Source organism: Medicago sativa, chromosome 7 (assembly GCF_051527215.1).
Source record: "Medicago sativa cultivar Bolivia chromosome 7, Bolivia_mono, whole genome shotgun sequence".
In the NCBI taxonomy this organism is placed as follows: Eukaryota; Viridiplantae; Streptophyta; class Magnoliopsida; order Fabales; family Fabaceae; genus Medicago; species Medicago sativa.
The window spans coordinates 50,071,363-50,089,515 of NC_140755.1; the positions used below are offsets into that span (position 1 = coordinate 50,071,363).

General features: G+C 36.7%; 1 protein-coding gene across 1 annotated transcript; it reads left to right on the forward strand.

Moving 5' to 3' along the window:
• The first annotated feature begins 12,511 nt into the window (after nt 1–12,511).
• Nucleotides 12,512–14,018, forward strand: LOC146906469 (uncharacterized). Its single transcript, XM_085728837.1, has one exon. It carries the CDS (start codon nt 12,512–12,514, stop codon nt 13,847–13,849), a length of 1,338 nt encoding a protein of 445 aa, XP_085584963.1. The 3' UTR covers nt 13,850–14,018.
• Nucleotides 14,019–18,153: the final 4,135 nt, after the last annotated feature.

Genomic DNA, 18,153 nt, shown 5'->3' on the forward strand with positions numbered 1-18,153 from the left:
TGATGTGGAGTGTTATGTTTTTAGACATGTATTGGCTGCATTTTGGTAAAACACTAGTTCTAGCAAGATGTCAGACACAATGTCTTAACATGTTGGTACGACATCATAACGTGCCTTTTTCCGCTTACTTGGAGATTCGTTTTAAACGTGAAGATTCTCATATATTATCTAAAGATTTGTTTCAAGTGAAGAGTTAACCAAGAAAGCGTGTTTTTAGAAGCAGAGATGAGCGGTTTATGCTTAGCGTGTTTCTGAAGAATGTTGTTACAACATTTAAGGAAACATCTGATATGCTTCAGAATACTTGTGCTGAAATCTCGTGATTCAGCTGATTGTTTAGACCGATTGTGCATCAAGCCCATTCAACAAGCATGCTATATAAAGGAAGACAGAAAACCTAATTCAGCACTGAAGCCGCAATTTACAAAAGAGTCTTTTAGGGTTTTAGTCTGTCTTTGATATTTGTGAGCCACTCTTATATCACTTTGATATTAGAGTTGGAATTTGTTATTGAGTTGTAAAACTCTGAATCTCTCAAAGCTTGTAAGCACGAGTTGATTTATTGTCTAGGAGAGTGTCTCCATATTTGTTAGTATTTTAAGGACGATCACTGGGTTGTGATTTAGAGGAAGTGGGAGGGGGATCTCTCATATCTAGGACTAGAGAGAGTCCTAGGTAGAAATTACACGGGTAGTGATTAAGTGAGAAGTTAGTAGGCTGGTGAAAGCGTTATGTATGCTTTGAATTAATACAACTATAGTGAATTTCCTTCCCGGCTTGGTAGCTCCCAGATGTAGGTGAATTTGCACCGAACTGGGTTAACAAACATCTTGTGTCTCTTTACTTTTTGTACCTCTATTATTTTTGTTAACAGTGTTATTACAAAGTCTTGACATCGTTCTTAACATACCACTTGTCAGGACATCGTACATAACATCTTGGCTGTGTGCCAGAATTTTCAATTGGCATCAGAGCAGGCACCCTGTTCTGTTTCTAGGTGAGCTCCAGGGGAAATATTTTCTGGCACTTTGGAAGATGTCAAAGCTATAGCTAATAACCACCAAGTTTGAGAAGCTCAAAATGAATGATGATGAATCAATTCGCTATTTTCACATGAACATCCTTAAACTTCCAAATGCATCTGGTGCTCTGGGAGAAAAAATGTCTGAAGAAAAGTTGGTACGGAAGATCCTGAGGTCTCTCCCTAAAAGGTTCAACATGAAAGTAACTGCTATTGAAGAAGCCCGAGATATCAAGAATATGAAAGTGGAAGAACTTACTGGGTCACTTCAAACTTTTGAAATGACAATCAGTGATCATATTGAAGAGAGAAAGAAAGGCATTGCTTTTCTGTCAAATACCAGTGTTGATCAAACTGAAGATTACTCAGAAACTGATGAAGAAGTATCGAAGGCCTTAGTGCTCATTGGGAGGCAATTTAACAATATTCTCAAGAAAATAAATAGAAGACGTGTCACTGATGTCAGGATTATGTCATCCGACATCAACAATGGATCTACAAGGAGGGAGAGAATTGATTATAAAACAAGTCTCGGAAAAGGTGCTCAGTGTCATGCCTGTGCAGGATTATGTCATGTCAGATCTGAATGTCCAAACCACCTCAAGAATCAAAAGAAGGGTCTGTCAATTACCTGGTCTGATGATGAGTTGGCTAAACCAGAGCATGAAAATTCAAATCATGTGACAGTCTTAACAGGAAGATATGGATCTGATGATGAATGTGAAAATGAAGGAGTTTCCTAGAAAGAACTAGCTAACTCTTACAAAGAACTTTACATCAAAAGTGAATAACTAATCAAGACCAAAGAAAAGCAGGAGAGAATTGTCTCCCAATTGCAAAATGAAAAGGACAAATTAGTGTCAACCAATACTGATCTTCAAAATGAGGTAACCTTTTTATCTTCAAAGCTTGATAACTTGACGAAGATCATTAGAATGTTGAATAGTTGGTCATACACTCTTGATGAAATCTTGCTTATTGGAAAAAATGTTGGAAATGCCCAAGGAATAGGGTTCAATTACAAGCATCTAAACAAGCAAGGTAAGACTCATGTCACTAAATTTGTACCTTCTGAAACAACGATTGACTCCACCATGTCAAACAACATCTCTATACATTCAGGAAAGGACAGAAAAATTCAAAATAATGGCAAGTTCCCTCCTTGGAAACGTCATTACTGCAACAAAAATGGTCACATAAAACACTATTGCTAAAAACTGTATGGGTTTCCAAAAGGCCTGAATTATCCCAGAAGTAATCATGTGGCTAAAAAAGTTTGGAGACCCAAGGATCCTAGTACTACTCATATAACACACACATCTTTTAGAGTCACCTCTAGAGAAGACTGATACTTTGACAGTGGATGTTCCAGACATATGAAAGGTGTAAAAAATTACTTAGAAGATATTCGATCATATTCAACGAGTTTTGTCACTTTTGGTGATGGAGCAAGAGGAGAAATCTTAGGAATCGGTAAGTTAGCCCGTACTGGCCTACCTAAACTTGATGATGTTCTTTTAGTAAAAGGCTTGACTGTCAACCTAATTAGCATTAGTCAACTATGTGATCAGGGGTTAAAAGTTAACTTCACCAAATTAGAATGCTTGGTCACAAATGAACAGAATGAAGTTATCATGAAAGGAACTAGGTCAAAGGATAAATGCTACTTATGGTTGCCCAAAGTAATTGCAAACTCTTCTACATGTTTAATGTCTAAAGATGAAGAAGTAAACCTATGGCACCAGAAACTCGATCATATAAATCTTAGGAGTATGAAAAGGATTATGACTGAAGATGCTATCAGAGCACTACCAAGACTCCAGATAGAAAAAGGAAAAATCTGTGGAGAATGTCAAATTGGAAAGCAAACCTCAATGTCACACCTGAGATTGCAACATCAAACCACAACAAAAGTTCTTAAACTTCTTTATATGGATTTGATGGGTCCCATGCAGGTAGAAAGCCTTGGTGGTAGGAGATATGCTTTTGTGGTTGTGGATGACTATTTAAGATTTACATGGATAAACTTCATTAAAGAAAAGTCTGATACCTTTGAGGCGTTCAAGGATCTTCATCAAAGACTTCAGAGAGAAAAAGAAACAGGCATCAATAAAATTAGAAGTGATCATGGAAAGGAATTTGAGAATGCCAAATTCTTTGATTTTTGCTCCTCGGAAGGAATTAGTCATGAATTTTCCTCTCCTATTACTCCTTAATAAAATGGAGTTGTTGAATGCAAGAACATAACTCTATAGGAATCAGCATGAGTAATCCTACATGCAAAGAAACTTCCCTATCACTTTTGGCCAGAAGCCATGAATACTGCATGTTACATTCACAATCGTGTCACCTTGAGAATTGGCACAACACCGACTCTATATGAACTATGGAAAGGAAGAAAACCTACTGTTAAATATTTTCATGTCTTTGGAAGTAAATGCTACATACTTCCTGACAAAGAACAAAGAAGGAAGATGGATCCTAAGAGTGATGAAGGCATTTTTCTCGGCTATTCCACAAATAGTAGAGCCTACAAAGTATTTTAATCTAGAAAAAAAGTTATGATGGAGTCTATTAATGTTGTTATTGATGACTCTCATGAAAGTTGATCCAATGTCGAGGAAGATGTTGGAGTATCATACCTTCAGAATAATGATCCTGGAATGGAAGAAGAAACTGCACCAAATAATGAAGATGCTGAAATTGAAGTTGATGATCCTCAAACCAACAAAGGACCATCTATCAGAATTCAAAAGGATCATCTCAAAGATCTGATCATTGACAATCTTAACCAAGGGATTACAACTAGGTCTAGAGAAGTGATATCCAACTCATGTTTTGACTCAAAAATTGAACCCAAAAATGTTAAAGAAACACTTGCTGATGAATTCTGGATCAATGTTATGCAAAAAGAATTGAGTCAATTCAGAAGGAATGAAGTATGGGAGCTAGTTTCAAGACCTGAAGATGTAAATGTCATTGACACAAAATGGATTTTCAAGAACAAATCAGATGAAAAGGGTGTTGTAACAAGGAATAAAGCAAGACTAGTTGCTCAGGGGTACACTCAAATTGAAGAAGTAGACTTTGATGAAACTTTTGCTCCAGTTGCATATCTTGAGTCAATAAGAGTACTGGTTGGTGTGGCATGCATGCTAAAATTCAAACTATTTTTCAGATGGATGTAAAGAGTGCATTTCTCAATGGCTATCTGAATGAAGAAGTGTATGTTGAACAACCTAAGGGATTTATAGATCCTACCTTTCCAGAACATGTGTACAAACTAAGGAAAGCTCTGTATGGGTTGAAGCAAGCACCTAGGGCTTGGTACGAAAGGCTAACATAATTCCTAATCAAGAATGGATATAGAAAGGGAGGAATTGACAAAACTCTGTTTGTCAAAGATGAAGATGGCACAATAATGATAGCTCAAATATATGTTGATGACATTGTGTTTGGTGAAATGTCAAACCAGATGTTTCAACATTTTGTGGAACAAATGCAATCAGAATTTGAAATGAGTTTAGTTGGGGAGTTGACCTAATTTCTCGGTCTACAATTCAAACAAATGGAAGACACCATTTTTATCTCAAAAAGAAAATATGCTAAGAGTATTGTAATGAAATTTGGTCTAGAAGGTGATAGTCATAAGAGGACACCTGCTGCAACACACTTGAAGCTCACCAAAGATGACAAAGGAGAAATTGTAGATCAAAGTCTCTAAAGAAGTATGATATGGAGTTTATTTTATCTTACATCCAGTAGACCTGACATCACCTTTGTTGTGGGAGTATGTGCTAGATATCAAGCTGAACCTAAGATGAGTCATCTTACTCAAGTAAAAAGAATTCATAGTCAACATTCCCAAGGATTGTAATAATCCTCTGAGCAAGGAGTACATGCAGATATTTGTCAGAGGCAAATGTGTCGAATTCTCCCTTGAGATAATCAATAGATTTTTAGGCAGGAGTGAGGAAGAAGATGCTGAAGTGGAGGTAACTGATAAAAATCTGGCAAGTGTACCAAAAATATATCGAAGTAATAAAATTTATAAGTTCGTATCCACAAGGACTGTTTCAATTTCTACTCGGCAAAGACGTTAAAATTAAGGATGTATTAAATTTATAGGGTTGCCCTAGGCAGTTGGATTAAGTGCTAAAATAATAAATTGCAAGTAAATACAAATGGTTGGAAGTTATATAGAAAACACTTGATTAAGCCGGTGAATCCGCTATTGCTCTATATGACTAGTTTACCTCTCTTTACTCTCAATTGCTATTCATTCTTTACGACAAATTAACTAGGTGGTTTTGATCAATCTCTTGACTCAAAACCCTTTCCTAAGTTATAACCCTATTAATCTCTTAACCAGATTGAATAACTGTGGAAGCTATGTTGGAACGTTAATTTATATGTCATAACTCTCAATTTCCTATCTCTAGGTTCCTAGTGTTGAGTTAAACAGAATTATTATTTCAGGATTAAAAGCTAGGGCTAGTAGTCATTCAATTCCTAAGATCAATTCATGTAATTGCAAGAAGCTAGGGTTAATAGTCATACATACAATCATATGAAAAGCAATAAAGACAAATAATTCTGAATAAAGACTGAATAATATTGATAATAAAGAGAGTTCAACTATTGGTTCATATATTACAATAGGTTCATCATGGCTTAATCAAAGGAAATTAGCTAGACATGATCAAAGAAATAAACAACATAGTAAAGAAAATAAACCGATAGAATTCCGTCGCCGTCGACGTTGCTCCTCAGTTATTATCCAACGGTGCTGTTCTGTCCTCAAATTTCCATGTGCTTGGCGTGATGCATGCGACTTCTATATTTCCAAAACCATGATTCATGAATCACTTTGTCACCAGCGTGAATCCAATCCTCTTGCGGCTAGCTTCTTATATTTATATAGCTTGTGACCTAGTTGCTTTTCTTTCTTTCCAAGTTACCATGACATGTTACGTTTTCCTTTTCTTTGCTTAAGCCCACTTCTCTTTTTTCTCATACCTTCTATTCACACCACCCAAAAACACTTGTTTATGTGTCAATCATAATTAGTTCATACCTGGCAGCAACTATATTTAACCATCGTGGCACGTTTCGTGGTTCATCGTGCCACGAAATTTCCAGAACGTATCAGTGGATTCCACATCCTTGCAACGTGCCACGATTAGAGCAAACGTGGCACGATTCTTCACATTTTTTCCCCTTTTTCTCAATTTCTTCCTTTGGGCTTTTGTTCCTATTTTAATCTGATTTCCCCATGAATTACAAGCAGTTGACTCTCTAAACATTACAAAAAGGACACAAATATGACTAAAAAACTAGTAATGACGTACTGTCATCACAACCCCCAACTTGAACCATTCCTTGTCCCCAAGGAATCTACTTGCAATATTGACGATCGACAGTAAAATAACAATTACCTGATCAAGCGATAGTACCCAAAAGTTCAACACCTTACTAGCTAAAGATGAGCTAGTTTGACTTGTTAGCAACCACCAATTCACAACTCCACGCAACAATATGAAAAGGGTTCACACACAGTCGACATGCAATCTACATATTACCATAAGCTTGAAAAGTTTCTAAACGTCAATCAAAATCAATGTCAATGCACACTTTGAGGTCTTTAAGGGTTATAACGGGGCTTAGGTGAAGGTGGGATAATATTTGGATAAGTAGGCTACACAAAATTTGAGTTAGGCATTCCTACGGAAGTTAAGCACAGAATTCAATCCATCATTCATTCACCTTATGGAACAACAATTATTGCAAAGGTACTAGAGAATACTTGTAACTATTGGGACAATTGAGTTTAAAGTTACTCTGATTTTAAATGTGTTGTCCCTTTTTCATTCTATTTTTTTCTCTCTTTTTTTTTTTGATACACCATTTTTGAGTGTATATACACACCATTTTTTAGTGTATTTTTCATGATAATGTTGTTTCTTTGTTCTCTAGTACCCCCACCCCCAACTTAGTTGGTTGCAAATTCCAATAGCAACCCCAAACTTAATATTTAGCAACATTCTACAATGCCTAACTCAGAAAAACAATATGGGACAAGTCCTAAAAGTCTCTAAGCTTGTAATGCAGTTTGTCACCGAACAAAAAGATCTAAACCTACTGGCTCAATTTGTTTAAAGAAAGGATAATTATTCAAATATAAACAGGGTAGGCTTCAAAAAGGCTCACAGGACCAAGCACTTTTGCCTCAGTGTGCTAATGACAAAGATCAATCGACAGTAGAGAAACAATGCAAGTTCTAGAAATGTAAAAGCATGGAACACTCTATATAAGTAAATTGAAAAAGAAAATTTGGCCCTGAACCTTACAGTTATGATATCTGGGAGTTGTGACTACCTATCTTTAACTGCCGTACACTTCGCCTTTGAAATCACAAGTCACTCCTCCTTTTGAACTTTTGGAATACCACTTGAACAAGCATTTGTTACTAAACTGGAAAAAGTCAATAAACAAACAAATTCATCAATAATAAACAAGTGCAAATTCAATACATAACATGGGGTACAACTGAGTTATTCAAACATACCGACAATTGTCTGACTCAACAATAGAAATAAAATACTGAAAATAAAGACATAATAAAAAGGATGGGTTGCCTCCCACCAAACGCTTTCTTTTACGTCATTTAGCTTGACGCTTCAACCACTGTTAGGGTGGCAAATATGTCAGAAAGAACACATCATCCTTCTTCTTCCTCTTGTTTGGTAGGAATTCCATGAATTTGTAACAAAGAAGTAGATGCTCCCATGCGCTCACAGTTAAACCTTTGGAATTTAAGCTCTCCCACCTTAGAGAAGGATATGCATCCATTTGCACACGAGTGATTTCCTTAACCCCTGTTGGTTCAGACTTTGAGGAAATATCTACACTCCTCACTTTTGGATTTTCTTCCAACACAACCTCGTGACACCCAGTCTCCATCTTAACCAACTTCCTTTGAGACTCACGTGCTTTCTCAACAAGATCACCACACTGAACATCAAACTTCTCAAATGAAACTTGATTTGACACCAAGAAATCATCTAAAATATTTTGCAGTTGAGTATTGTAATCAATGTTAATCACCTCTTTCTTCCCTTTACAATTACTACCTGGTTGATTCGCCTCATAATGACCACAACTCGAGATTTTGTTATCCAAAATTCTGATCTTAAAAGATAGCATATATTTTTCATACTGCAACTTAGCAATCTCTTCTGTGTCATAGAGGAGTACCCTGTCTATCATAGCTGCAAAACTTGGATAAACTCTTCAGTAGCAAAGCACAAAGAAATAGAAGTGAAGAGCATAATTTTTTTTATATATATAAACAAAAAATATAAATGACAGAAATCCTAAATAATAACGAAATTACCAAGCTAAAATGATTCAACAGTCCCCGGCAACGGCGCCAAAAACTTGATAAAAATCTGGCAAGTGTACCAAAAATATATCGAAGTAATAAAATTTATAAGTTCGTATCCACAGGGACTGTTTCAATTTCTACTCGGCAAAGACGTTAAAATTAAGGATGTATTAAATTTATAGGGTTGCCCTAGGCAGTTGGATTAAGTGCTAAAATAATAAATTGCAAGTAAATACAAATGGTTGGAAGTTATATAGAAAACACTTGATTAAGCCGGTGAATCCGCTATTGCTCTATATGACTAGTTTACCTCTCTTTACTCTCAATTGCTATTCATTCTTTTCGACAAATTAACTAGGTGGTTTTGATCAATCTCTTGACTCAAAACCCTTTCCTAAGTTATAACCCTATTAATCTCTTAACCAGATTGAATAACTGCGGAAGCTATGTTGGAACGTTAATTTATATGTCATAACTCTCAATTTCCTATCTCTAGGTTCCTAGTGTTGAGTTAAACAGAATTATTATTTCAGGATTAAAAGCTAGGGCTAGTAGTCATTCAATTCCTAAGATCAATTCATGTAATTGCAAGAAGCTAGGGTTAATAGTCATACATACAATCATATGAAAAGCAATAAACACAAATAATTCTGAATAAAGACTGAATAATATTGATAATAAAGAGAGTTCAACTATTGGTTCATATATTACAATAGGTTCATCATGGCTTAATCAAAGGAAATTAGCTAGACATGATCAAAGAAATAAACAACATAGTAAAGAAAATAAACCGATAGAATTCCGTCGCCGTCGACGTTGCTCCTCAGTTATTATCCAACGGTGCTGTTATGTCCTCAAATTTCCATGTGCTTGGCGTGATGCATGATAAGTGCTAGGAAGTGATATTTTCATGTTATATTTTAAGCACTTTTGTTATTTGTTTTGCAAGAAATTTAAGGAAAAGCCGAGATAAAAGCGATAATTGCCTTATTACGCTTTAATTGCCTTACTTTACCCAATTGTGCAGGATTTAACCTCAAGACACTAAGCAAGCATGAAAAAGCCAAGAAAAGTGCAAAAGGCCGCAGGTACTACACTGCTCGCGAGGCGAGCACAGCAGCTCGCAGTGGCGAGCTTCAAAACAAAGCCAAAAGGCCGTGAGCACCCCCTAGCTCGCGAGGCGAGCAGAGCTACTCGCCGTTGCGAGTAAGGGCGGTTTGACCCTCCCAGGGTGACGTGGCAGAATCTTAATGGTGGATGAATCAGAACTCGCCATGGCGAGTAATGCTGCTCGCGAGGCGAGCTCAAGCATAGTGGGAATTCTATAAATAGCCCACTTGCTATTCTTTGTAAATATCTTGTCATATCTTAGCTTGATATTTTCTTAGCTTCTCTTAGGTTTTAGTTTAGATATTTTCATAGAGAGAAGTAAGGTAGTTCTTCATTGAGTAAGATTGGTTTTGGAAGTTGGATCTTAATACTTTGTTGAGACATCACAAGTGTAATGAATCCTTCCATTTCAATCCATCCTTGCATGGCTTCCATGATGATGAGTAGCTAAATCCCCTTTGTTGGGATGAGAGGTACTTGATCTTTGCTTAACATGTAATCTTTTGATTTTGCAAAATATGATTCTAGCAATTTATATTCAATATTGTTGTTATTCTTGTGTTAATGCTTTCAATGAGATTCAAAGATGATTTGGACACAAACTCTTGAATCTTGAGCTAGAATAGCAATATATCTTAGGTTAACTTACTTGACATCTTTGTTAATCTTGCGATAATCACCATAATCAAGAGCTAAATGCTTTCGTATAACTTAACCAGGCTGGACACGGTCGATTAGGTTATCCGATCGACTTTGTTATCGTTTAAGGAATTTGGACACGAATGTTTAAACGATAACTTAGAAATAATTATATCACTTTGGACACGAAGGATAGTTTAGAATTGATTGTGATAATGTTGCTTATGAAGCTAGAATTCATATGGATCAATTAGGTTACGTGTGACGCTTGGTTAAGGAACGCTACTCCTAACAAGTTTCAATCCTTATTTATCTCAACTTTTACTTTTTGCAATTAGTTTAGCTAGATACATTTCAATTCAAACAAACAAGTACTCTTAATACTTTGAATGATAATCGATGTTAAACTGTCATTGATAACGCACTATTCCCTGTGGAGACGATACACAAATACTTATCTTGTTTGATGCAAAAATTACTTCATCAAAATGGCGCCGCTGCCGGGGAATGGTGTTTAGTTATCATAGATAGAACGATTGATTTATCGTTTTGAGTATTTGTATATAATCCGTAAATAGTTTTCTTTATTTGATCGTTGTTTGTGCTAACCCCTTGTTGATAAACAAAGAAAAGTTTCTTGTTAGTTGTTTCCATTTTAGGATCACTACCTAGCCAAAATCATGGCTGATCATGGTTACTTCAATTTCTATACTCCACCCGAGTATGAATCCTATCTACAGTATCAGCAACATTCTTATGAAGATGAGAGATACAAGGTGATTGAAGATACTTTGAACATCTTCATGCGACAATCCATGATAAACATGCAAGATACCAACCAAAGATTGAAGACTTTATCACTTCAAATTGAGTTGATTCAAGCACAAATCATGGATAACCAAGCCAACAATCAATCCACTCTTGGAGAACAAGAAAAAAATCCAAACATGTTTGAGAGAGTCGGAGAGATTGTTGAAGAAGTTGTTGTTCAAAATGAGGAAGTTACAACCGTTGATATTGAAGAAGCAATGGTGGTTGAGAAAAAGGAACGGTTACTAATCAAGGAAGATTTAATGGAAGTAAGGGGAAAGAAGGTGAACAAGGTAGAAATCGATCGAGTCGTTGATGAAATTTGTGCCTTGTTCAAATCAAAGTTAAGGAGGTCATGGACTCCTCATCATCTGTACTTAAAGTTCATGGAATTCCTCCCAAAGCGTAGGGTTTCGAAAGCTGATGTGCTATCCGTCTCATTTTGGCCACCCTAACGGAAAAGGCGTCGAGCTAACGACGTTAAACAAGCGCTAGTTGGGAGGCAACCCAACTTTGTAAGTTTATTTATTGTTTTACGGCATTTTAGTTATTAGGGTCATGTGCATGTATCAAAACATCCAAAGCAGGAGCCAAAAATTCAAAATTGTCACCACTCGCGAGGCGAGTAAAACTGCTCGCCACTGCGAGCAAGCTGGTAGTCAACATGGTCAAAGACCAAATCACTCGCCACTGCGAGTAGAATTGCTCGCGAGGCGAGTAAGTGCAGTTTTGGTCAGTTACGTATCCCAAGACCACTAACTCACATTAACTCCCCCATTATTTTCCTTAACCACCCATCATTATCCTTTCCCTTATCATTTTCGTTTTACACTCTCTCTCATCAAAATTTTTCACATTCTTCTCTCTATTTTTCATCACTAACCCTAAATCTTCAAAGTATCCAAATCTTTTCTCTTTATTTTGCAATTGCATCAGTTTAATCTTCCCACAGGTTTGTTTCTTCAACTTCTATTTTTCAATTTCGAATTCATGTAAACCCTAGGATTAGAAGATTGATTTTTGTTGAAACTGTTGTTCTGATTTAGAACCCATATGCCTAAGAGAAAACAGAATCATGTACAATTTTGTATTGCTTTTCTTTCTTAGCCACATCTTTTGATTAACCCTTTTTGTAAATTTTTGAAAATAAAAATTAGGGTTTTGTGGCATAAAATTAAATTATAAAGCAAAGGCATGATTCAGTTCATATTTAGGTCACTAAAAGGGGCGCAATTGCTTTATTTAGGGTTAGGATACCTTTTGAAACTGAACCACTGTTATAAAAATTCGATTTTGGCCAATATCTGGGTCGCTCGCCGTGGCGAGCTTCATCACTCGCGAGGCGAGTGTTCTTCTTAAACCCAGATTTTTTCTGTTTACTCGCCATGGCGAGTAGAGCTGCTCGCGAGGCGAGTAGCTTCAGAACTTGAAAATTTTTGTTCTGGTTTCCATTCTTAGTGATGCCAGTTATGCTGATTTGTTTCCATACTGATATTTAACTGTTATATTGTATTGTGTATGGATTTCCTGGCTGTTTTGCAGGTATGGCTCCTAAGAATCCTCAAAAGAGAAAGAAGGGTGAAACCTCTGCACCCCAACCCTCTAGAAACCAAAACTTCGACTCATCCAGATTTAAAACCCGTTACCGTCAGGATAGGTACGTCGAGTTACTCGACCAAAACATGTGGGCTGAGAGAGTGTTTAACATAAGCCCTAACGGACCTTACGGGGAAATTGCTAAACTTTTAAAAGATCAAGGGTGGGATATGCTTTGTAACCCCATGACCAACCTAAATGCTGAGCTTGTGCGTGAGTTTTACGCCAATGCTCTTCCAGAAAACCCCCTCACTGATATCTTTCCATATGAGACGGTTGTCCGGGGTCACACCATTAAATTTGATAGGGCAGCCATCAACAAATACCTTGGCAATCCCTTCGAACTAACCCATGACCATGAGTATGATGAATTTCACACCAAACAAAACTTGGGGCACTTTAAGGTTGATGAAACTCATGAAGAAATCAAACGATTTCTTTTTCTTGAGGGTTTCAACTATGACAAGAGTGAAGCCGGGAGAGAACACCGCTGCCAATACAAATTCATGACTAACCCGGCCAAAATAATCCAAAAGTTTATCCTCTACAATGTCATGCCAAGTAGCCACATGTCCGATTGTGTTGTGGAAGTGTGCCCTCTTATCTACTACATTCTTAAGGGCAAACCCGTGGATATAGCTCGAACCATTGCTTGGGAGTTGAGGAAAGTCGCTTTACAAGGGAAGGGTGAGCCAGCAGCCCGCCTATTCTTCCCCGGTCTCATCATGGGACTCATTAAGGATACCGGTATGAAGCTTCCTTCTGCCGTTCATGAGAAAATTCGCAACCCCATCAATGATATTTTCATCACCCGTTTCATCATGGGTGAATCTAAGAAAGATAAAGGTAAGGGGAAGCAAGCTTCATCTTCACAGGCACCGCCTCCACAGGAAGAACCCATGCCATTCCAACCCACTGCTGCCTTTGATTTTGCTAGCTACGTTCAGTGGCAACATCAAAGCAATATGCACACTTGGAATATGCTGACAGCCCAAAACCGTGCAAACACCTACTTCCAACAATCTCAGTATGTCATGCAGCAGCAAGTAGGCTACCCACAGGAGGTGATGGATCAGTTCATGACACCACAGGCTTTTCAGAACTATGTTAATTGGCCTGAGGGCATGCCAGGTCCATATGGAGGGGTTGGAGACTTTGCAGGGCATGAGAATGCAACCATGGGAGAAAATGTAGGTGGTGATGAGGATGATGATAGAGATGATCCAGCAAATGTACCGAGTGCTACATCTTCTCACGATGGCTCGGATGATGATATGCAATCTTAAGGAGGAGGAAAAGTCTTGAAAGCCAGTTCTTCATAGAGTGATTTTATCAAGCTTTCATTCATTTCTTGCTGTCTTCCTTATATTTCATTTGCTTTCTCTTTTGATACTTTTTGAACAATGTTACTTCTTTTGTGTTTTGATTTAGCACTAATGACTCAGTTTATTTTTGTATTAGTACAATCGTTTTGTGTTTTGTTGTATTGTGTTTCGTTGGCACAATTAATTTAATTAGTATTGTGATGTTTTTATTTATCTTAGTATTGTTTATTTTGTATTATGATTAGTTAAATTCATGTTTAGTATATATATATATTTTTTTTTTTTTTTGTATGATCAAGTACCCTTTTGGTTTTAATAGCCAAAGCTTAAATTTCAATTCTCAGATGCTTGATATTGATTCATAGTTATGATTAAAAGCGCAAAGCCAAGGTACAAGTTTCCAGTTTTTCTAGGTTTTTACTCTAATATGGAACGAGTACTTTGTGCAAATTTCATTTCATTTAGTTCTTTACAATAATTTATTTGTTTGTGAACCACGTAGTACTAGCCTAAAGTGAGGAAACCTCAAATGTTTGTACATATGCAAGGAGACCGGTATTCATTGTTTAACTCAGTTGTTTTATGTTAAATCAAATAATTGTTTTAAATTGTGTGAAGGCATGGAAGTGATCAAGGCACATTTTTTGTTTATAAGTGAAACTTACTTGACCACAAATAGCCTACCTTGTGAGAAGAGCGAGTACTTGCTAACCCATTTGAGCCAAATGAATCGGAGTCATCAATTATGAACTGTCAATTCATAAGCACAATGCTTGATGAAGTTGCCTTTAAATTTTTCAAAATTCAGTTCATCTTTGACGCACTTTAGGACTCTGATATGTTTTTAATTGTTGAACCCTAAAATTTCAATGTTATTTGTCCCTTTTGCCTTAGAGTAGAGGAACATTCAATTAGGGTATTTGTTGATTCAAGTTGGGGAGAGAAGGTAGATGTAAATCTTTTGTCAAGTACAATGGTGTAATTTTATCTTTGATCAAGACAACATGTTGTTGTAAATACAAAAATAAAAGAAAAACAATGTGTACATGAAAAGAAAAAGAAAAAGAGAAAAAGAAAGAAAAATCCAAAAAGAAAATAAGTTGTCAAGATCAAAGTGCTTCATGTTTAAGCACCAAGGGTTTGTAATGATTGGTAGGAAAGGTTGTGAAATTTAATGGTTGATACAAGGAATGTTCCTGATTATTAGGCTTTTTGATTTCAATTGCCCCACATATGACATTTCTTTTGTAGCCAAGCCAAGTTATAACCCTCAAAGACCTTTTGATCCATGTTCTTTATGCCTTTTGAAATGATATTTGGATGGACACATAACTTGATTGGAATGTTAACTTGATTTCCGGATGTGTGTTCATAACCCTCATTTGTTTGTTTTCAATTGTTTATCTACTTTCAAAGAAGTGTGTTAGGTGTGGTTCGTGAATATATGTATTATTGTTTTGAACTATTTGGCATGAGCTTTGTACATAGGACTCATCTCATATTAGTCGTAGAATTCTAAATTAATTGGAAACTTAGCCTTGCACGCACATTCATTTTGAATCATTATCTGAGAAAGTTTTCAAAACCTTTTGTACTTGTGTCTTGTTCTATTAACTTGTTTGATTTTCAATCTTTTGTTTGAGGACAAACAAAGAGTTAAGTTGGGGAGAGTTTGATAAGTGCTAGGAAGTGATATTTTCATGTTATATTTAAGCACTTTTGTTATTTGTTTTGCAAGAAATTTAAGGAAAAGCCGAGATAAAAGCGATAATTGCCTTATTACGCTTTAATTGCCTTACTTTACCCAATTGTGCAGGATTTAACCTCAAGACACTAAGCAAGCATGAAAAAGCCAAGAAAAGTGCAAAAGGCCGCAGGTACTACACTGCTCGCGAGGCGAGCACAGCAGCTCGCAGTGGCGAGCTTCAAAACAAAGCCAAAAGGCCGTGAGCACCCCCTTGCTCGCGAGGCGAGCAGAGCTACTCGCCGTTGCGAGTAAGGGCGGTTTGACCCTCCCAGGGTGACGTGGCAGAATCTTAATGGTGGATGAATCAGAACTCGCCATGGCGAGTAATGCTGCTCGCGAGGCGAGCTCAAGCATAGTGGGAATTCTATAAATAGCCCACTTGCTATTCTTTGTAAATATCTTGTCATATCTTAGCTTGATATTTTCTTAGCTTCTCTTAGGTTTTAGTTTAGATATTTTCATAGAGAGAAGTAAGGTAGTTCTTCATTGAGTAAGATTGGTTTTGGAAGTTGGATCTTAATACTTTGTTGAGACATCACAAGTGTAATGAATCCTTCCTTTTCAATCCATCCTTGCATGGCTTCCATGATGATGAGTAGCTAAATCCCCTTTGTTGGGATGAGAGGTACTTGATCTTTGCTTAACATGTAATCTTTTGATTTTGCAAAATATGATTCTAGCAATTTATATTCAATATTGTTGTTATTCTTGTGTTAATGCTTTCAATGAGATTCAAAGATGATTTGGACACAAACTCTTGAATCTTGAGCTAGAATAGCAATATATCTTAGGTTAACTTACTTGACATCTTTGTTAATCTTGCGATAATCACCATAATCAAGAGCTAAATGCTTTCGTATAACTTAACCAGGCTGGACACGGTCGATTAGGTTATCCGATCGACTTTGTTATCGTTTAAGGAATTTGGACACGAATGTTTAAACGATAACTTAGAAATAATTATATCACTTTGGACACGAAGGATAGTTTAGAATTGATTGTGATAATGTTGCTTATGAAGCTAGAATTCATATGGATCAATTAGGTTACGTGTGACGCTTGGTTAAGGAACGCTACTCCTAACAAGTTTCAATCCTTATTTATCTCAACTTTTACTTTTTGCAATTACTTTAGCTAGATACATTTCAATTCAAACAAACAAGTACTCTTAATACTTTGAATGATAATCGATGTTAAACTGTCATTGATAACGCACTATTCCCTGTGGAGACGATACACAAATACTTATCTTGTTTGATGCAAAAACTACTTCATCAATGCATGCGGCTTCTATATTTCCAAAACCATGATTCGTGAATCACTTTGTCACCAGCGTGAATCCAATCCTCTTGCGGCTAGCTTCTTATATTTATATAGCTTGTGACCTAGCTGCTTTTCTTTCTTTCCAAGTTACCATGACATGTTACGTTTTCCTTTTCTTTGCTTAAGCCCACTTCTCTTTTTTCTCATACCTTCTATTCACACCACCCAAAAACACTTGTTCATGTGTCAATCATAATTAATTCATACGTGGCAGCAACTATATTTAACCATCGTGGCACGTTTCGTGGTTCATCGTGCCACGAAATTTCCAGAACGTATCAGTGGATTCCACATCCTTGCAACGTGCCACGATTAGAGCAAACGTGGCATGATTCTTCACATTTTTTCCTCTTTTTCTCAATTTCTTCCTTTGGGCTTTTGTTCCTATTTTAATCTGATTTCCCCATGAATTACAAGCAGTTGACTCTCTAAACATTACAAAAAGGACACAAATATGACTAAAAAACTAGTAATGACGTACTGTCATCAGTAACTGATAATGATATTTGCAAGGAAATCACATCAAATCAAGTCAAGAAATTGCCTATCAAGGGTAAGCTGTCCTCAAGCATGTTGAGCGTGAAGTATGCTGTTCTCCATAAGGTAGGAGCTGCAAACTGGGTGCTAACCAATCATATTTCTACTATTGCCACAGGTTTGGGAAAATTTATTTACATTATAAGAACAAAATCTGACTTTAACTTTGGCTCCTATGTGTCTGAGCAAACTCTGAAACATGCTCAATCCTTTGCTGTAAAGATGCCCATTGCCTTTCCTTCACTCATTTGTGCTATTATTTTGAATCAACATCCTAGAATTCTGGTAAGTACTGATGTTGCTAGCAAGAGGGAATCTCCTCTTACCTTGCATTATAAGCTGTTTGCAAGGACACATGTCCCAGACATTGTTCTAGCATCTGGACAGGAAGCTACTAGCTCAACTACTAAGGAAGGTATCCTTCTTGAGCTTAAAGGGATGTCCAAAACCCTAGAAGAAACTATTAGGGCCAACACTGAAAGGAAAGCTAGTGTGGACAAAATGATCCTGAGTCTATCAGAACAAGATAATATAGTTGCTGACAATAAGGATGCCGGTGGGGAGGATAATGAGGATACATATGGCAGTCTAGAAATCTAATATGGCTTATTTATTTTAATATGCTTGTATTTTATCTTGCTTTGTGATATTTGTGGGT

What these genes read in the sequence shown, in the direction of transcription:
- LOC146906469 (XM_085728837.1), top strand. Translation starts at nt 12,512, where the DNA reads ATGGCTCCTAAGAATCCTCAAAAGAGAAAGAAGGGTGAAACCTCTGCA.